At 45.9% G+C, this 15,931-nt stretch overlaps 1 protein-coding gene across 1 annotated transcript; it reads right to left on the reverse strand.

Moving 5' to 3' along the window:
• Positions 1–1,792: 1,792 nt before the first annotated feature.
• Positions 1,793–15,032, reverse strand: CD4 (CD4 molecule). Its single transcript, XM_080355344.1, has 10 exons — positions 14,787–15,032; positions 8,028–8,167; positions 5,784–5,939; positions 5,555–5,698; positions 5,067–5,342; positions 4,282–4,644; positions 3,927–4,169; positions 3,718–3,836; positions 3,422–3,489; positions 1,793–2,132 (listed from the first exon to the last, which is right to left on the reverse strand). Exons 2-10 carry the CDS (start codon positions 8,086–8,088, stop codon positions 2,117–2,119), a joined length of 1,446 nt encoding a protein of 481 aa, XP_080211470.1. The 5' UTR covers positions 8,089–8,167; positions 14,787–15,032; the 3' UTR covers positions 1,793–2,116.
• Between the last annotated feature and the right edge of the window lie 899 nt (positions 15,033–15,931).

The following is a 15,931-nucleotide window of genomic DNA, read 5'->3' on the forward strand; positions in this document are numbered from 1 at the left end:
CAATTTACACTGGCAGTTCAGAGCTAGCTGAAAATGCACTAGCTGAAAATGTCTTTCCCACAGGAAAGACATGGACCTGCTGGAGAGGGTTCAGAGGAGGTCACAAAATAATCAGAGGCATGAAACACCTCTGCTGTGAGGACAGGCTGAGAGAATTGGGGTTGTTCAGCCTGGAGAAGAGAAAGCTCCAGGAAGATCTTATTGCAGCCACTCAGTACTTAAAAGGGGCTGATAAGAAAGATGGGGACAGACTTCTTAGCAGGGCCTCTTGTGATAGGACAGGGGGTAATGGTTTTAAACTACAGGAGGGAAGATTCGGGCTAGACACAAGGAAGAATTTTTTTATGATGAAGGTGGTGAAACACTGGCCCAGGTTGCCCAGAGAGGTGGTAAATGCCCCATCCCTGGAGACATTCAGTGCCAGGCTGGATGGTGCTCTTAGCAACCTGATCTAGTTGAAGATGTCCCTGCTTATTGCAGGGGGCTGGACTAGATGAGCTTTGAAGGTCCCTTCCAACCCAAATTATTCTATGAGTCTATAGTTGAGGGACAGGACAGGAGCAGGAGGAGCAACTATGTGCACCAGGATGTGGACCAAGGCTTTTCCAAAAGTAATGTAGTTTTGTGTGCATAAGCACAAGCTATGGGGAAGGCAAATGACATTGTCACGAGCCTTTGTCAGGTGGTGGAGGAGCAGGCATGACTTTCGTGGTGGCCTACATCTGCTGCCACAGCTGCCTGGGGCTGTGTCCCCACTCCTGGAGTGAAATGGGGCTGGGGTGGGGGGAAGATTTCACCCAGCTCACAGGTGTCGTTTCTGCCGTTGTTGCCATCTGCCTTTTTACTGTCAGTAACATTATGATGCTCATGTGGCTGCCACAGGGAAACCCCCTCCTCCAGCACTGAGCATCCTGGAGGAGGGGTCTACCTCATGGGGAGCACTTCCCACAGCCCAGTGCCCCTCTCTGCCTCTCCCCAGCAAGCCCAGCACAAACAAGCAAAACTGGACTGCAGCCAGCAGCAGCTGTAGGACCTCAAAGCCTTTCTGACCCATTGCTAGCAGACAGTAGAATAGCTTATACAAACACAAGGCTTCTGTGTATGTTTTTTAACAGTATTTTTCTTTCAGGACATTTTGGCATCTCTGCAACACACTTTTACTTCCATCCTAAATTTCCTGGACTTTTTACTCCCTCTTCCCATCTCCTTGAGCCATCAAGGAGCCATTTTTGGTGGCTTTCTCAGAAGGATCTCTTCTCTGCACTCTGTGGGCTTGCACAGTCCAAGGCTGGTTTGTTTCCCTAGGAAATGACTTGGTCACCCCCTTCCCAAACTTACCTCCTAGATCGACATTCACAACTTCTTCAGACTCTGATTTCCAGAAGCCATTGGTATCCTGAACTACATTCCTGGCAAAATTAATCCTGATTTATCCCACTGCTCATGTTTTTTTCACTTGTGCATTGGTTTGTTGTGGGACACATGAAAGTACAGACTGAGGAATGGGGCTGGGGGCCACTGTAGGGCTCAGACTGCCCAGGAAAGGAAAATGAGGATGGACAGGTTTCATGGAGAGCAGAGGGCTGGTGGGTTAAGGAAGGCTCATGGCTGCCAGGGTGGAGGGAGATAGTGAGAATCAGGATTCCACATCCTAGCAGGAAAGGAAGATATATGAATTTGAACCAGATGAGAATGCCTCAGGAAAAAATATAGCCCAGCTTGCAAAAAAAACCAGAACAACCCAACCCTCAAGTAATTTATTGTAGCTCAGGCAGATAAAAGAAGTGCATAGAATCAGTTCCATAAGAAGGTCAAATTAAGTGCAAGAACAAAATACAAGCATATAGGTATGTATACATATATATGCATCTTCTATTCAGTGTCTCTCATTATAGAACTGGGTATCAAACCTAATCTTTAAGGGTTTCTTGTGTTGTCCATCAGCTCCTAGCCAGACAACATCCCTCCAGGACATTAGGCTGGGGGAATGATGAAGAAATGAAGAATTACATCAAAACAGGAGACAGTGAGATGGATTCACAGAGCACTATGTGATGGCAGGTGTTTAGGTACTAGCAGAGACTTCATCAGTCCTTCTGACTTCAGTGCTGCAATACTACTTATTCAGCCGACTGCAAGAGAAAAGTGTGATGTGAGTGCCAGTATTGTAGAGGTGAAAGGCTTCACTTGGGTATCTCAAAGCCAGCCAACCCCCCACTTTTATTGCTTATTGTAGAGAACGACTGCCCACTTCTGTAGCTGGGGATGCAAACGGTTACTTGTGCATCCACATGGCTGTGGTTTAGGTTTCAGTTACACTGAGCTGCTGACTTGGCAAAGAGAGTTAAAGAACAACAGTATCAGCACTTGTATCGCACAGATTTATCTGGTCTCTGATGTAGTTGTATGGGCTTTGTCTTCTTCTTATGGAGGTTATTTTTTAACTTTGATTAAAAGTAGGTGAAAACAAAGTGAATTCTTTGACATGTTATACTAACCAACTCTTCACAGCTTATACCTCCCAGATATGAATGCCAATAAACATTCTCACTGAATTCGCAGTGACAGTGGAAAAAAAAAAATAAGGTGAAATTATCACAGTTTGCCACTGTCACCAGTGAAAATTAAGCAGAAATACAGTTCTGTACCTATACATCCATTGAACTGGTTAATGCGATCATTTATACTGTCCATAGCTCTCCACTTCCACTGACAGAATAGCTGCCAGTGTTTCCTCAAAACTGCTTGTGATGCCTGATATCACATAAGCTTAAATACCTGGAAAAAGGCAGCTTCTCTGCTGGGAAATCCTTGCTTTGATGAAAAGGGACAGGACATGATGGTGTATCTCCTATCACCTAAGGCCTTTGGGAGAGGGCATGGTTCACAGTGTGCTGTGGTTTTCTCCTCTTTTTATTTGCTCCGATAAGTTTATTGGCAATTTTCACAAATCGCAGTCCAGCACTATTCTAGCAGAGCTGGAATCACATTATGGACATCACAGCTTTTTAAAATGTGTGTTTCATCCTTGAGCTTGGTTGTGTGTCTTCCACCTCCACAACCTTGATATCCAGGTCCCAGATCTACTATCTAACCCATCAAAGGACTTTGGAGCTCCTGTTTGGGTTTGGCCAACATCTCTCAACATCAAGGTAATTCAAGTGAAACCTTTCTACTCAAAAGTTTTCCAGCACAGTGCTACTACCATGGGTTCAGGGCATAACAGGAAGTTCATTAAACCTATCTATTTCATTGAACCCTTAAAGATGACTTAACATGAGTAAAAGCTGAAAATGCTGAAACACAGCTGTACTGTAGCACCAAGCAGGCTCAAGCTCCATTTTCTCCCACTTGACCATCAGGATCCCCTGTCTTGAAACCGGAGTCTTTGCCCATTCCAGATGCCCTCATTACCACTTACTGTTGACACTGACACGTCTTGTTTTCCAGCAAGTATTGTCGTGCTTGTACCATCCTTTTTGCCCGTTGCTGCCAGGAGAGAGGGGATAAATAACAACTGGATTTTTTTAATGCTTCACCTCTGAAGTGGTGGTAAAATACTGTCTGACATCTGCAGACTGCCCATCTCTAACACTTTGCTTTGAGTCTAAGGATTGCCTATTTGTTCTGCCCTACATCCAGACAGAAAATCAGACTCCTCCTATGGTTTGGGGAGACTGTCATCTCTTCACCTTTCACAGGGACTGGGGCACTCACCCTTCTCCGTTGCCAGCTTATACCACTGATGGTGCACAGGCATGCAAGGACAAACACCAACACACTGCCTCCAATACTTGCTCCAATTACCACATAACTAATCCAAACAGGAGCTTCCTCTGTGGAAGAAAATAAGTATTCAGAGACAGATACAAAGAGAATTTTAAAGCTGTTGAGTGAAGGCAGGGATGTGATGCTAATTTCCATACCCACAGGGTAGCTGAGGCTGATCATCAAGTCATTGTCTTCTATGAGGTGACAGATCCACAGCCCTGCAGTGCTGACATTCACCTCCAACTTTACTTCATGCTGCTTTGACTTCTTGACATCCATCTGAGTCCCATTCACACGTTCCCAGCGCAAATGTGTGTTAGGTGGGAGTGGGCTAGAGACCTGGCAGGTCAGGGTCATCTTGGCCCCTCTGGCGAGCGGCCCAGCAGGGTTAGCTGAGACTGTGAAGGTAAGAAAAAGACATGGGAAAGAGAGGATGGGAAGAGAGGTTTATCCATACTCTTGTGGCTTCCAGTTTTCTGCAACTTCATCTCTTGAGCCACTTTCTCTCACCTTTCATCACCACTAGCTCTATCTTGCTCTGCACATATCTGCTGTTGTATGCCAGCTGGCACTGGTAATGCCCAGAGTGGTTGAAATTGACTTTGGAGAGTTTCACTTCTATGGTGCTTCCAAATTTGCCTTCAGGTATTTCAAACCAAAAGTGGTTGATTTTTTTGGTCTTATGTTGCTGTCCCCATGCTGTGATGTTGAAATCAAGTAGTTCATGAGCAGGTGCACTTTCCTGTTGTTTCCAATTCAGTTGTCCTGTGAAACCTTCTTTCCATTTTATCTTCTGGAAGTTCAGATGCCATGGCAAGATGACAGTGCTACCAACAGTTGCATACTTTCTTTCCAAGTCTGGATTCTGAAAACCTGAATTCAGAAGAGACAAGGAATACAGAGGCAAGGAAAGCCATGGCCACACTTCCCTATGTCCACCCTTGATTTGGAGAAATGTGTGCTATGCTCAGTTGAAAGATGACTTGAAGAAAAGCCAAGAGATATCCCAGGAAGGATAAATAGTCAGTGTCTGAGAACAGGTTTAAAGACCCAAAGCTCCCAAGCTTACCAGAGCTGAAAAAAATAGACCCCAAGGAGAGTGGAATATTTTAGGGCAAGTCTGGAGAGGAAAATGGGAGCAAGTGTGGGACAGAGCTCAGTCAGCAGAGAAATCCCCAGGCTGCAGTGGGCAAATAACCCTGGAGCACCATTGCTTGGGATGCTGGAAAGTGACAGCTCAGCTCATGAGCTGGATCCTGAGGCTGCATGTGAGTTGCATTTTTCTTGTGACATACCTAATACCTTTACATCAAAGGGGATGTTCTGATTAATCAATGGAGAGTCTGAATGGACACGACATGCCCAAGTCCCGCTGTCTGTAGCCTCCAGTTTCTTTAACTTCACTGTGTATTTTTGAGGAGCGTTGTCTCCTGATACCATGGGTGTTACATTGTTGTTGTTACTGTTAAACAATGTGATGCTGAGATTGGGTAGAGGATGGGATGAATTTTGCATTAAAGTCAACTCAAGGTCTTCATTTGGCAGGAAGTGCCCATCTAAAGAGATCATCACTATAAAAAGAAAAAGCGCAACCAGTAAGTCAACTACTCCTCCTGTGAGAGAGGGACGAGCATTATAGCAAAGAGAATATGGGGACCTTCTGCCCTGCTCAGGACTGAAGATATAGCAGCTGGATAAAGAATCCCAGCAGAGAAGTCTCTCTGAGCTCCAAAATCTTCCCCCACCTCACCTCTTCAGGGACAAAAGCCCTTTAATCACTCACATTTGAAGACATGTAGTGAGATACTGACTGTGTGAGACTCATATTCACAGGTGTAGATGCCAGCATCAGAGAGCCTTAAGTCCATCACCTTCAGGTGGTTACTGCTGGGGATAATTTCCGATCGATCACTCATGGTAGCTTTGCCTTTTGAAAAAATAAGCTTGGTTAGGAGGGAAGAGGTTTCTCAGCCATATACTGGGGAGAAGGGGTGGTGAATTGGGAGGCTTGCCTTTCAAAGGGGTAATAGATGACTTTTTAATAACAAGCTTGTAGTGCTTCCAGGTCACAACTGCATTACGAGTTATGCCTCTGCAATTCAGGATGACTGCCTGTCCTGCGACACCAATCTGTACTTCATTTTGCTGTGCCATAATGGAGATCAGACCTGAAAGTCAATACCCACCAAAACCAGCAAGTTAATACCTCCCATCCCTCCAGAAAGATGCAGATATTTCTCCTCCATTTCGCAGATACTGGGAAGATTGACCTAAATTTCTGATTTTTTCATGTCTTTGTCTCATCGACCAATTCCTTTCCTTTTCAGCTCCATAGATTCCCTCCACTTCACTTTTGGCTCTTTACCTGGCTAATGGTTATTCTGTTTCACATACATTCTGAAAGAGGAAAAATGCCAGTGGTTGTGGTAGATACATGGAATCACAGGATATTTGAGTTGGAAGGGACCTTCGAAGGTCATCTAGTCCACCTCCCCTTGCAATAAGCAGGCACATCTTCAACTAGACCAGGTTGCTCAAAGCCCCATCCAGCCTGGCCTGGAATGTCTCCAGGGATGGGGCATCTACCACCTCTCTGGGCAACCTGTGCCACTGTTTCACCACACACATTATAAAAATTTTCTTCCTCATGTGTAGCCTGGATCTCCCCTCCTTTAGTTTAAAGCCATTATTCCTTGTCCTATCACAAGAGGTCTTGCTAAAAAGTCTGTCCCCATCTTTCTTATCAGCCCCTTTTAAGTACTGAGTGGCTGCAATAAGATCTCCCTGAAGCCTTCTCCAGGCTGAACAACCCCAACTCTCTCAGTCTGTCCTCATAGGAGACTCCCCATGATTCACAATTTTGAGATGTCAACAGTTTTACTGAAACAGTCTTTTCCCACTGGATGAGATTTTGTTGTCCTACTGGTAGCAAAGGCAGGACGGCATATGCCATCCCTCCTTTACTCCCCAGTCAAGACTTGAGGCAGCACCTGCAAATTTGCTCACCCCTTCTTCCAGTTGTTGCATGGAGCAAGACTGAAAACCCAGAAAATGAAAGGACAAAGTGAAAACCAAAGAAATAAGGCTGGCCCAATGCCAGGTCTGTGTTCTTGAGATGAGGGCTATGTGACAGTTAAAGAAGTAGGATGTATAAAGCTGAAGAAACATTAGGAGCAGATTGTTGGAAGAACCACCTCCTTTCTTTCACTGTAAAGAGGATATCTGCAGGAGACTATAAGAAGGAAATGGATCTCTCAGGATTACCTAACCTGCAGATCACTCAGGTGACCCTTGTATTGGAGACCCGCAAAAATGCAAAATAAAAAGTTTACCTTAGTCTAGGGGAGGGTTTTTCACAAGTTACATATTCCTCTGAGAACATAGCTAATCTGCCAATACATGTTTTCAATAATTACACATTGGATCACAGAAAATTGTGAACTTGCTTAAAGTGTGAAATTATAAATGCTATTTATAAGAGTTGGTAACTTTTGCTTTGCTTTTGGTGCTAGTGTGCACAGAAGAGTTTAGATCTTTCCTCTAAATCTTCCCTCTGCAACCAGAGGAATCACAGCTGAGTATCCAAGAAATGCAGGCTTGGCTTTACTCAGGCACCTTCCTTTCTTGGAAAATGAGCACTAAAAAGTCCTCCAAATCTTATAACATTAGCAGTCAAACTGAGCAAGCCGGTAGCATCGTCTTTATAAAAGCAAATCTGTATTGAGAAACACAAGTTTTTTCCCCAAGCAGCTGGAGGCAGTGTGGAGAGCAGTATTTTGCACTCTGTGCTCAATGTGCAAGACGGCTGTCATAGGAACCCCACTCCTGCGCTTCTACAGGGGAGCTCCCCAAACCTGGTGAGGCTCCAGGCACCCTGATTTTGGCTGGCAGGCTCAGCAGGAGCCAGGCTGGGAACAGCCTGAGTCCCAAAACCTGAGCTGTTGCTGCCTCTGAAGTCATAGGACACAGACAGAGGGAGCCCCCAAGCTTCCAGACCCTCTGTCCTCATCTTCGCTGCATGGCCCCACAGAGAGCTGCTGGGCAGGGCAGGAGTGGGCCAGACAAGGTAAGGAGGCAGCTGTCACAGCTTCATCACTGGAATGAACCTGCTTTAAGCCCTATGAGGTATGTTATAACAAATATAAAATATATATAACAAATGGCAAGTCAAGAGGTGCTTAAAACAACCCCAAATGTGGTGAGACCTGTGGAAAGGCTGTTAAGAACTGGGAGGGTTCACTGAGCCAAGGACTCACCCAGATGCAGAACCAAGACGACGCAAAGTGTGCTGCTCACCACCATGCGGCATGACTCCATCTCTGTGGGAATGCTCCTCCTTGCTGTGGGCTGGAAGTGGTGCTGGTTCCAAGGGATGCTATCCTGGAAGACTCAAATGCTGTGTTAAAAATGTTTCATTTTTAGACCTTGGTGGTTCTGACCCACGTTCCCAGTGAGTACCCACCATTCTTGAGTGCAGCAAAATGGAAACTCATAGCTAAAGACACCTGAGCCCCATGTTTCAACAAAGAATCCAGCTGCAGAGTTCCCCCTAGAGTGTGGGATTAAACATTTTATTTTAGTGGTCCCTAGGTTTCTGGCATTCCTCAGGCTGCAGGTGTTTATGTTGTCAAGAGTTCTGCACTTTTTTACTTCTCTATGGCAGGTTATCATCACTCTTGCAGCAATTGAGGTTAAACACATACAGGGCTGCATTAGCCAGACCACAGCCAGCAGGCTGAGGGAAGTAGTTATTTCTCTCTATTTGGCATACCTGAGGTCTCATCTAAAATATAGGATCCAATTTTTGGACTCCAGTACAAGACAGATGTCAACAAATTGGATACAGTCCAATTAAGGGCCACTGGGATGGTGGGAAGGCTGGAGCACGTGACATACAAGTAGAGACAGAGAACTGGGTTTGGTAGGGAGAGCCAAGGTGGGGTCTAATTTCAGTCTCCCATTATCTGAAGGATATTACCTAGAAGAAGGAGCCACATTCTTCTCAGTGGTGTACAGGAGAGCAACAGGAGGCAGCACCCATAGATTGCAGCAGGGAACTGTTGACTAGATAGAAGGAGCCCAGCTGTGAGCAGGAGGTTGGACTGGAGACCTTCAGGGGACCCTTGCCATCTAAATATTTCTATGCAGTTTTGTGATTCTATGATTAAGGACATCTTTAGGCTTTTACTGGTTTTCTTTAGTTTGTTTTTTTGCCTTCTTATTTCTTCTCTTAAAAATATCAATAACCACCAAGTCTGATGTTGTTGGAAAGACTTGCTTGAATTCTTAGGACTATTCAACATGAAGTCTAGGGAGAAGGGAGGGATGAGGTCAGAGAGAGCAAGATGCATTGATGACAACAAAACCTTAAGTGGCAACTGAGAGTAAACAGTCATGTTAAAGGTGAGTTATCAAATTAGATGAAGGATCTGACTGTAGCAGAGAGCAAGTGCTGGGACCACCTGCAGCTGGGTGGGCTGAAAAGGTGAAGGGGACTATGGCTGCTGGTCCAAGCAGACTACTGAGCTCTCCATCCCTAAACCAAGGCATCACAAAAAGGAAGCCAAGCTGGTTAACTAGTCTTGGAAATGAGCAAAAACAGTGAGGCAACCACACCTCTCCGAAAGCAGACACTCCCCATGCCAAGAGGCCCTTGGGGTGGACCTTCCCTGTTGCTTGTATAAAGTGTCAGCCCTATGAGGACTTGTACCTGGAAGGCATCCACCAAACCTCAGACAGAGACCGCCAAGGGGTCTCTTGTGGCCAAGGTGGCTGAGCCAAGAGGGGCCAGGGAGCCAGCTGATATAGGGCAGATCAGAAGCATCCTACCTCTAAGCTCAGTACTGGTCAAGATGAGGCAAAGGTTGGAGGATGCCACGCTTGTGAAGGCAGCTGGAGGGTGCTGTGTGAACACTGACAGCATAGCAACAGGTCACAAAAGGTCTTACTGGCATACTTAGCTTGTAAGGCAGAAAGATCAAAGCTGGAAATTCTTCTAGAAACATGCATAAGATGAGGCAGAGTGCTAGGGCTGCAAAGTGTGACAGAGAGAGCAGTGTGAAGAAAAGGAGTATGGAGTCATCAGGAACAAGGGAACTGAGCTGTACAGAAAACGTGGGCTTTATCTGAAGCAAGAGAGGCTTTATTTAAACTAAAACGGCACCCAGCTGCTGACACAAAGTAAGAACTTTTTAATACGAAGACTGGGGAAAATCCAACCAGTATAGATAAGCACATAACGTGGGTTGAAGCATCCGAAACATAAAAACTCCATGTCCTCAGGTGAAGGTTCAGGTAGAAGCTGGTGAAGCTCAAGGGACAAGCAGTGGGAAGCAAGCTGAAAAAGACAAATCCTGTTTTAATGGACTATGGAAAAATTCTATGGATGCTACCAATGGAGAAAATCAGATATCAGAAGTAGAACTAATAAGTAGTGGGGACATGGATGAGAGATCCAAGCCCAAGGAGATCTGGATCCCTAACAAAAACATCACACTGGTTTTCAGAGAAATCAGTAGGACAGTTGGTGGGATGGTCGCTCAGCTCTAGCCGATAATAGAAACCTTCTGTTGCAGGTAGTGCAATACATAGAAGGCTGAAGTCATAATGGGATTGAACTAAAAAAAAAAGCTAGAATATTTTTATACAATATTTATATGTATTATTGTACAATATTAAATATAATATATTCTATTAGAGGATGATTTAAAGTTGAAATTAATTTAAATTATCAGAGCACATGTGACTATCAAAGAGTAGATGAAAACATCAGCACTACATCTGCATGAAGATCAGGTAAGCACAACCGATAATTTGACAGCTTGACAAATGTACACACATATACATCTGAAAAATACAGGTGCAAGAGCAAAGCAGCAGCCGTATACACCATAAGAAGATACATAGATGGCAAAGCCACAGTCAGAGAAAATTTTTGGCGTGCCTCACACAATGCAAAAATCCCATCCCAGCACCTGGGAATATTTGCATGAGCTGTTTTGTGCAAAAAAGTAAAATGAAGGAACCAGCGCATGTGATTAGAGATCACTTCTAATAAGATGCAGTAGCAGTGATCAAGCAGTTTGCTGGGCTACGCTACAGAATAAAGAAAGGGCCAATAACAAGGCACCCGTATGCATCTCACTCTAAAGAAACATCCATAACTGAGAACTGGCGTAGGGCCCCGGGTAAGATCAGTTCCTGAAACGACAGAAGAAACCTCATCCCTGGTGTGAACACTTACATCACCTGTCCTAGAGGGACCAGCAGGAAAAGTCAATCCCCACTCTAAAATGATATCTACAAATTAACAGGGCCAGTGCTGGGTTTCAAATATTTTAAGTCCTTAAACTTTATATAAAACCTGAAGGTAATGGAACAGGTAAAAATTAATCAGATTGCTGAGTCACACCCCATCATTTTGTTCTAGCTGGGAACCTCTATTTTCCTGTCATCTTATGGCTTCAATTTGTTCTTTGCCTTCTTGCTATCTGGTATTGAGTGAAACCCCACAATCAGAGCACCGTGGGACTGGTGAACCACTGAACTTGTGCAGCTTTGTAGATTCAGAGTGATCTACCTTTGTTTTTCTGTTTCTTCTCGTGGTTTCACATGTTCTGCATTCCTCCTTCATTCACACTAATCTTTGTATTTCTGTGGCAAATCTCTACAATTTGATGTTTACCCACCTACATGTTGCAAGTCAATGAGGAAAATGGGCTGCCTTCAACTGGCATTTCTTTCATACATTTTGTCTACTGATTATCTCTACTTCTCATGCGTGCCACTTTCTATTTTCCTGCTCTCTTTCTATCTCCTTCTGTACCTTTCCAGGTCAGATCACAAGCATTGCTACTCTGGAGTTCACAGATCTCAGTGGGTAAGGCTCTGCTATGTTAATTTTCATTAGCAGATGCCTCCAGCAGACCCGCAACCTCCTTACAGGCAGCCCAGCTGTATCTTATGGTGGTACTCATAAATTAAGTGGTGTCAGGGGATGTCCCCAGGCACTGAAACACACTCATCAGCCCTGTTAAATTGCTAGAACATTTCCCGACAGATTTTTGGCCCAGGACAACTCTCGCGCTCCCAAGCAACTCCCAAGATGCATTTAGGTGTTAGCAGGGCCAGGGACCACTCCCATTAGGCGGCTGGCATGTCGCCAGTTCATTTTGGAGGTTAAGTGAGTTTAATGGCCCAGACCATCTCATGCCGGCTGGCCTCTTTGCCAGAAACAGTCCAGGCACACTTGATTTATTAGCACGTCTAGCAACAGAAGAGCAGGGCTCCCTCCCAAGTGAACATTGATTTCCATTTCATTTTAACTTCCCCCTCTTATTAAAAGGGTTTAATTTCCTTCTTGACTTATTTTAATAACGCCTGCCTCTCTGAGGGATAGGAAAAGATGAGCTGGGGTAGTGAGGTGTCTGGGGGATGATGCCTGCAGGACCGGTCTGGCCTGGAGAACATCTGCTTGGGAGAGGGGCTGGCAGCCCCTCGCTCGCTCCAGCACCCAGCACCAGTGAGCAAGGGCTGCAGAGAGCTCTTCCCCAGGCTGGTGCTGGCATGACACAAGAGGAAACTGAAATTAAAAAAACTCAAAAAACAACCAAACACCAAAAACTCAGAAACCGCTCTTGAGTAGGCCATCTCCCTCCCTCTCTGTGTTCCTGTGCCTCTTTCATGCAGTGTGGTTTTCTTGTTGTTTGTTTTTTTTTTTTCTCTCGCTCTTGCTTGTGGCTGTGCTTTTGATCTGGCAGCAGCTCGCTGGGTTGGGGTGGGAGCGCCTCCCCACCGTCCATCCGCTCCAGGGCTCTCACACCTCTCCTCTGCTGCCGCACGGCATTTCCCCTTGCCATGGCTGCCAGGCCTGACAGAAGGGACACAGCTGCCCCTTGTCCCCGCACATCAGGTTGGATTGGCTTTGGGGACCTGGCTTGCAGAGGGTCACCTCTCTTTTTCACAGTTTAAACATCTAAATCAAAGCCGGTCTTTGAAATTACTGTTTAACGTTAAAGCAAACACATGCGAGCAGCAGGCAGGGTAAGAGACCGAATGCAACAAAAAATAGCCACCAGAGATCAAAGAGATGATAGCAGTGAAGGTCATTTCATGGGCCCCACTGTCACTTCCAGACTGGCCAACCCTGCCTTGATGTCCCCTCGAGTGCCTGGGGCCGTTCAGCAGAGAGCAGCTGCCACCCTTGGGAGCTGCTGCGGGAGGAGTCCCTGAGATCAGGCAGGTGAAATCTGCCGACCCCCTCCAGAGACAGGTCCCACCATCAGGAGGAGGCAGGATGGTGAGGCCACTGTGTCAGTGTCAGTTGGGCTTCCTACAGCCCTAAAGTTCCTGTGGCCTTGCCGTGTGCCTGGAACCATGTGGAGGCCATGTGAAGCAGCTCTGTCTCCACAGCCTGGGCTTCTCCCTGCAGCCGCTAACCCCTCCAGCAGCCTACGGGGAAGCCAAGATCTGCCTTTGCCTCACCAGCATTGCAGCACTTCCTTTCTGAACTTTTGCCCCTACACTTAGCCCCCTTCTTTCCTCCTAACTCTCTTCATTTTAGCTCCACAGCCTTTCATCCTGCAGTTTGCAAATGCAGCCCAGGGGTGACTTTCTAAAGCCACTGGAGGCTGTGACTAGCAAAGGCACTGAGATGCCCTCTGAAGTCATGCCCTCCATCACCTTCCCAAGCTATATGTATGCATGGTTTGATGTTCAGGTATCATTCACACAGCTGCCAAAATGGGAACAGTGAGATCCTACCATGCAGCATACTTGATGTGCAGCCCAGACTGGAGAAGGGTCTGTATACATATTTATAAAGTCAGCACAGCAAAATGGCATAGACCTGCCCATTCAGAGCAAAAATACATCCATTACATCTGGGGAGCCCAGGAGACACCCCTCCTCAATTTTTCTCTGATGAATACAGGGGGTGGCAGCAGATTGTGTAGACAGAGTCCCTGGCCAGCTGAGAACCACAAGTGGGAATGGGACAGACGCCCAATTGAGATGTGGCAAACCCTGCTGTATTGCAGGCGGATTTGGCAGCCATGTTTATGAAACACTGGGGAAAAAAGCAAAAGGCTGTGAACTGATTTGAGGCTAATGTGCACCAGTGTCTCAAGAGAATTGTTTAGTTTATAGTAGAGAACATTAAGTAGCAACCTGAGCTCAACCTCAATGCACCATGTAGAGGAATATTTGAAGTGGGTGATGAAGGTTGAGTAGGATACGCTACCTGAAAGTTTAAAAATTCAACCAGAAATGAAACTCCCATTTAGAACAGTGCAGCAGCCTATGAAAGAGTAAGGCAAGTCACTTTGCTGGTGTCCTTATATAGAAAGGATTACTCTTTCTCCAAGAAACACTGCTTGCTCAGCCCTGAGCAAGTGGATCAGGCTGCATCGGCAGCCAGTGTCAGGCAGTGAGCCAGTCAGCCTGGATTAGCAGAACAAACCCCTCTGGTCTCAGCTTGTACAGATGTCAGCAGATGCCCCTAGTTAGCTAGAGACCGACATCTTGTTATTTTTTCAGGCTTTTTTTAGAATAATGTTCTCCTTCCTGGAGGGCACATGGAGAAGGTGATAGCAAGTGGCAGCTGGTGGAGGGCTGCTCCCCAGTGCATTTCCAACCCTGGGGGATATACAGTCACCAGAGACAGGCCCTCATATCTGACATTTTTCCTTATACATGGATTTAAAAGATCTATGAGATCTCCAGCCTCTGAGGCTGGTTGAGCTTCTTGTAGCTCCCGTTGTTTTGCCCCTTTCAGGGAAAAGTCCAGGGTGACAATCACTTATTAGCTAAAAGTAAAAGGCCTTTGAGGATTGCACAGCCAAAAGTACTATCAAGTCAAAAGTTCAAGATGGTTTTACATCAGACCTTTAAGTGGAGCAAAACCAATCCATCCGTGCCGAAACAGCAACTTGTGCGGAATAGTAAAATTTGTAACATAAAAAAAAACGAAAACAGATTTGCCCCTTTTCTCAGAGAAAGAAATAAAGTTTCCTTACCTCTTTTCCTTCCTCTCTGCCTCTGTGTTTCTGTCTCCTTGTGTTTGTCACCTGCTGTAATTGATCTCACCCAGCTACAGCTGAAACAAAAGAAGAACGAAGTTGATGCTCAGAAAGCAGCTCAACAGATGTTGGCCTTGAAGTCTCCTCCTCTCCTGCCAGAGCGTCAGTAAGGTCTTGCTGCCAGTCCAGGTTCTGCTGGCACCTGGCACCTAGGTTCTCTAGGTTGATGGTGGTTTTCCCAAATGCATGTGATCTCGGCTCTGGGTATGAACAGAAATGGAGACCATAACGGAAGGTGATGTATTGCAGCGCCTGGGGAGAATGAGTGTGTAGAACAGAGAGAGCCTATTGGCCATATGGCAGCTGATGGGAGGCCGTGACGGGGTTGAAACTTAAAAGTGAATCGTTGGAAACTGGTTCTGCTCTGCTGACAAAGAAAGCTTGCAAATGAACGTATTAGTTGAGCGGATCCGGACCTAGCCCAGCTCTGATGGCACGTTAGGGGCACCTGTCTGTGGAGTATGGCTGAGATTTGGGGTGAGATGAGAGAATATTTCCTTTGTAGTGGTGGTGGGCTGACCTTGGCTGGCCGCCAGCTGCCCACCTAGCTGCTGTCTCACTCTCCCTCCTCAGCAGGGCAGGGGGAGAAGGTAAGATGAAAAAAAAAACCTCATGGGTCAAGATAAAGACAGGGGATTGTTCACCAGTTACCATCATGGACGAAACAGACTTGACCTGGTGAAAGATTAATTTATGGCAAATTAAAAACAGAGCAGGATAGTGAGAAATAAAAACAAAACTAAAAACACCTTCCCTCACCCCCTTTTTCTTCTCAGGCTGAACTTCACACGTGATTCTTCTGTCCCTCCTTCCCCGAGTGTCACAAGGAGATGGGTAGTGAGGGTTGTGGTCAGTTCACAGCACTTTGTCTCTGCTGTTCCTTCCTGCTCATGCTGTTCCCCTGCTCCACCATGGGGTCCTTCATGAAGTCCTATGCAGGTCCTTCCTAGAGACTGCAGCTCTTCATGCTCACCTCAACATAAGAAAGACATTTTTTACAGTAAGAACAATCATTCACCACAACAACTTCCCCAGGGATATGGTAAAGTCCCCATTGCTGGAGGCTTTCAAGATGCAATTGG

This window comes from Nesoenas mayeri (assembly GCF_963082525.1).
Source record: "Nesoenas mayeri genome assembly, chromosome: 1".
Classification (NCBI taxonomy): Eukaryota; Metazoa; Chordata; class Aves; order Columbiformes; family Columbidae; genus Nesoenas; species Nesoenas mayeri.

Coding starts and splice junctions, on each gene's coding strand:
- CD4 (XM_080355344.1), bottom strand. CDS start 8,088: ATGGAGTCATGCCGCATGGTGGTGAGCAGCACACTTTGCGTCGTCTTG. Junction 5,940..8,027: donor CGTCTTGGTTCTGCATCTGG/GTGAGTCCTTGG, acceptor ATTGACTTTCAG/GTCTGATCTCCATTATGGCA. Junction 4,170..4,281: donor AGAGCTAGTGGTGATGAAAG/GTGAGAGAAAGT, acceptor TTACCTTCACAG/TCTCAGCTAACCCTGCTGGG.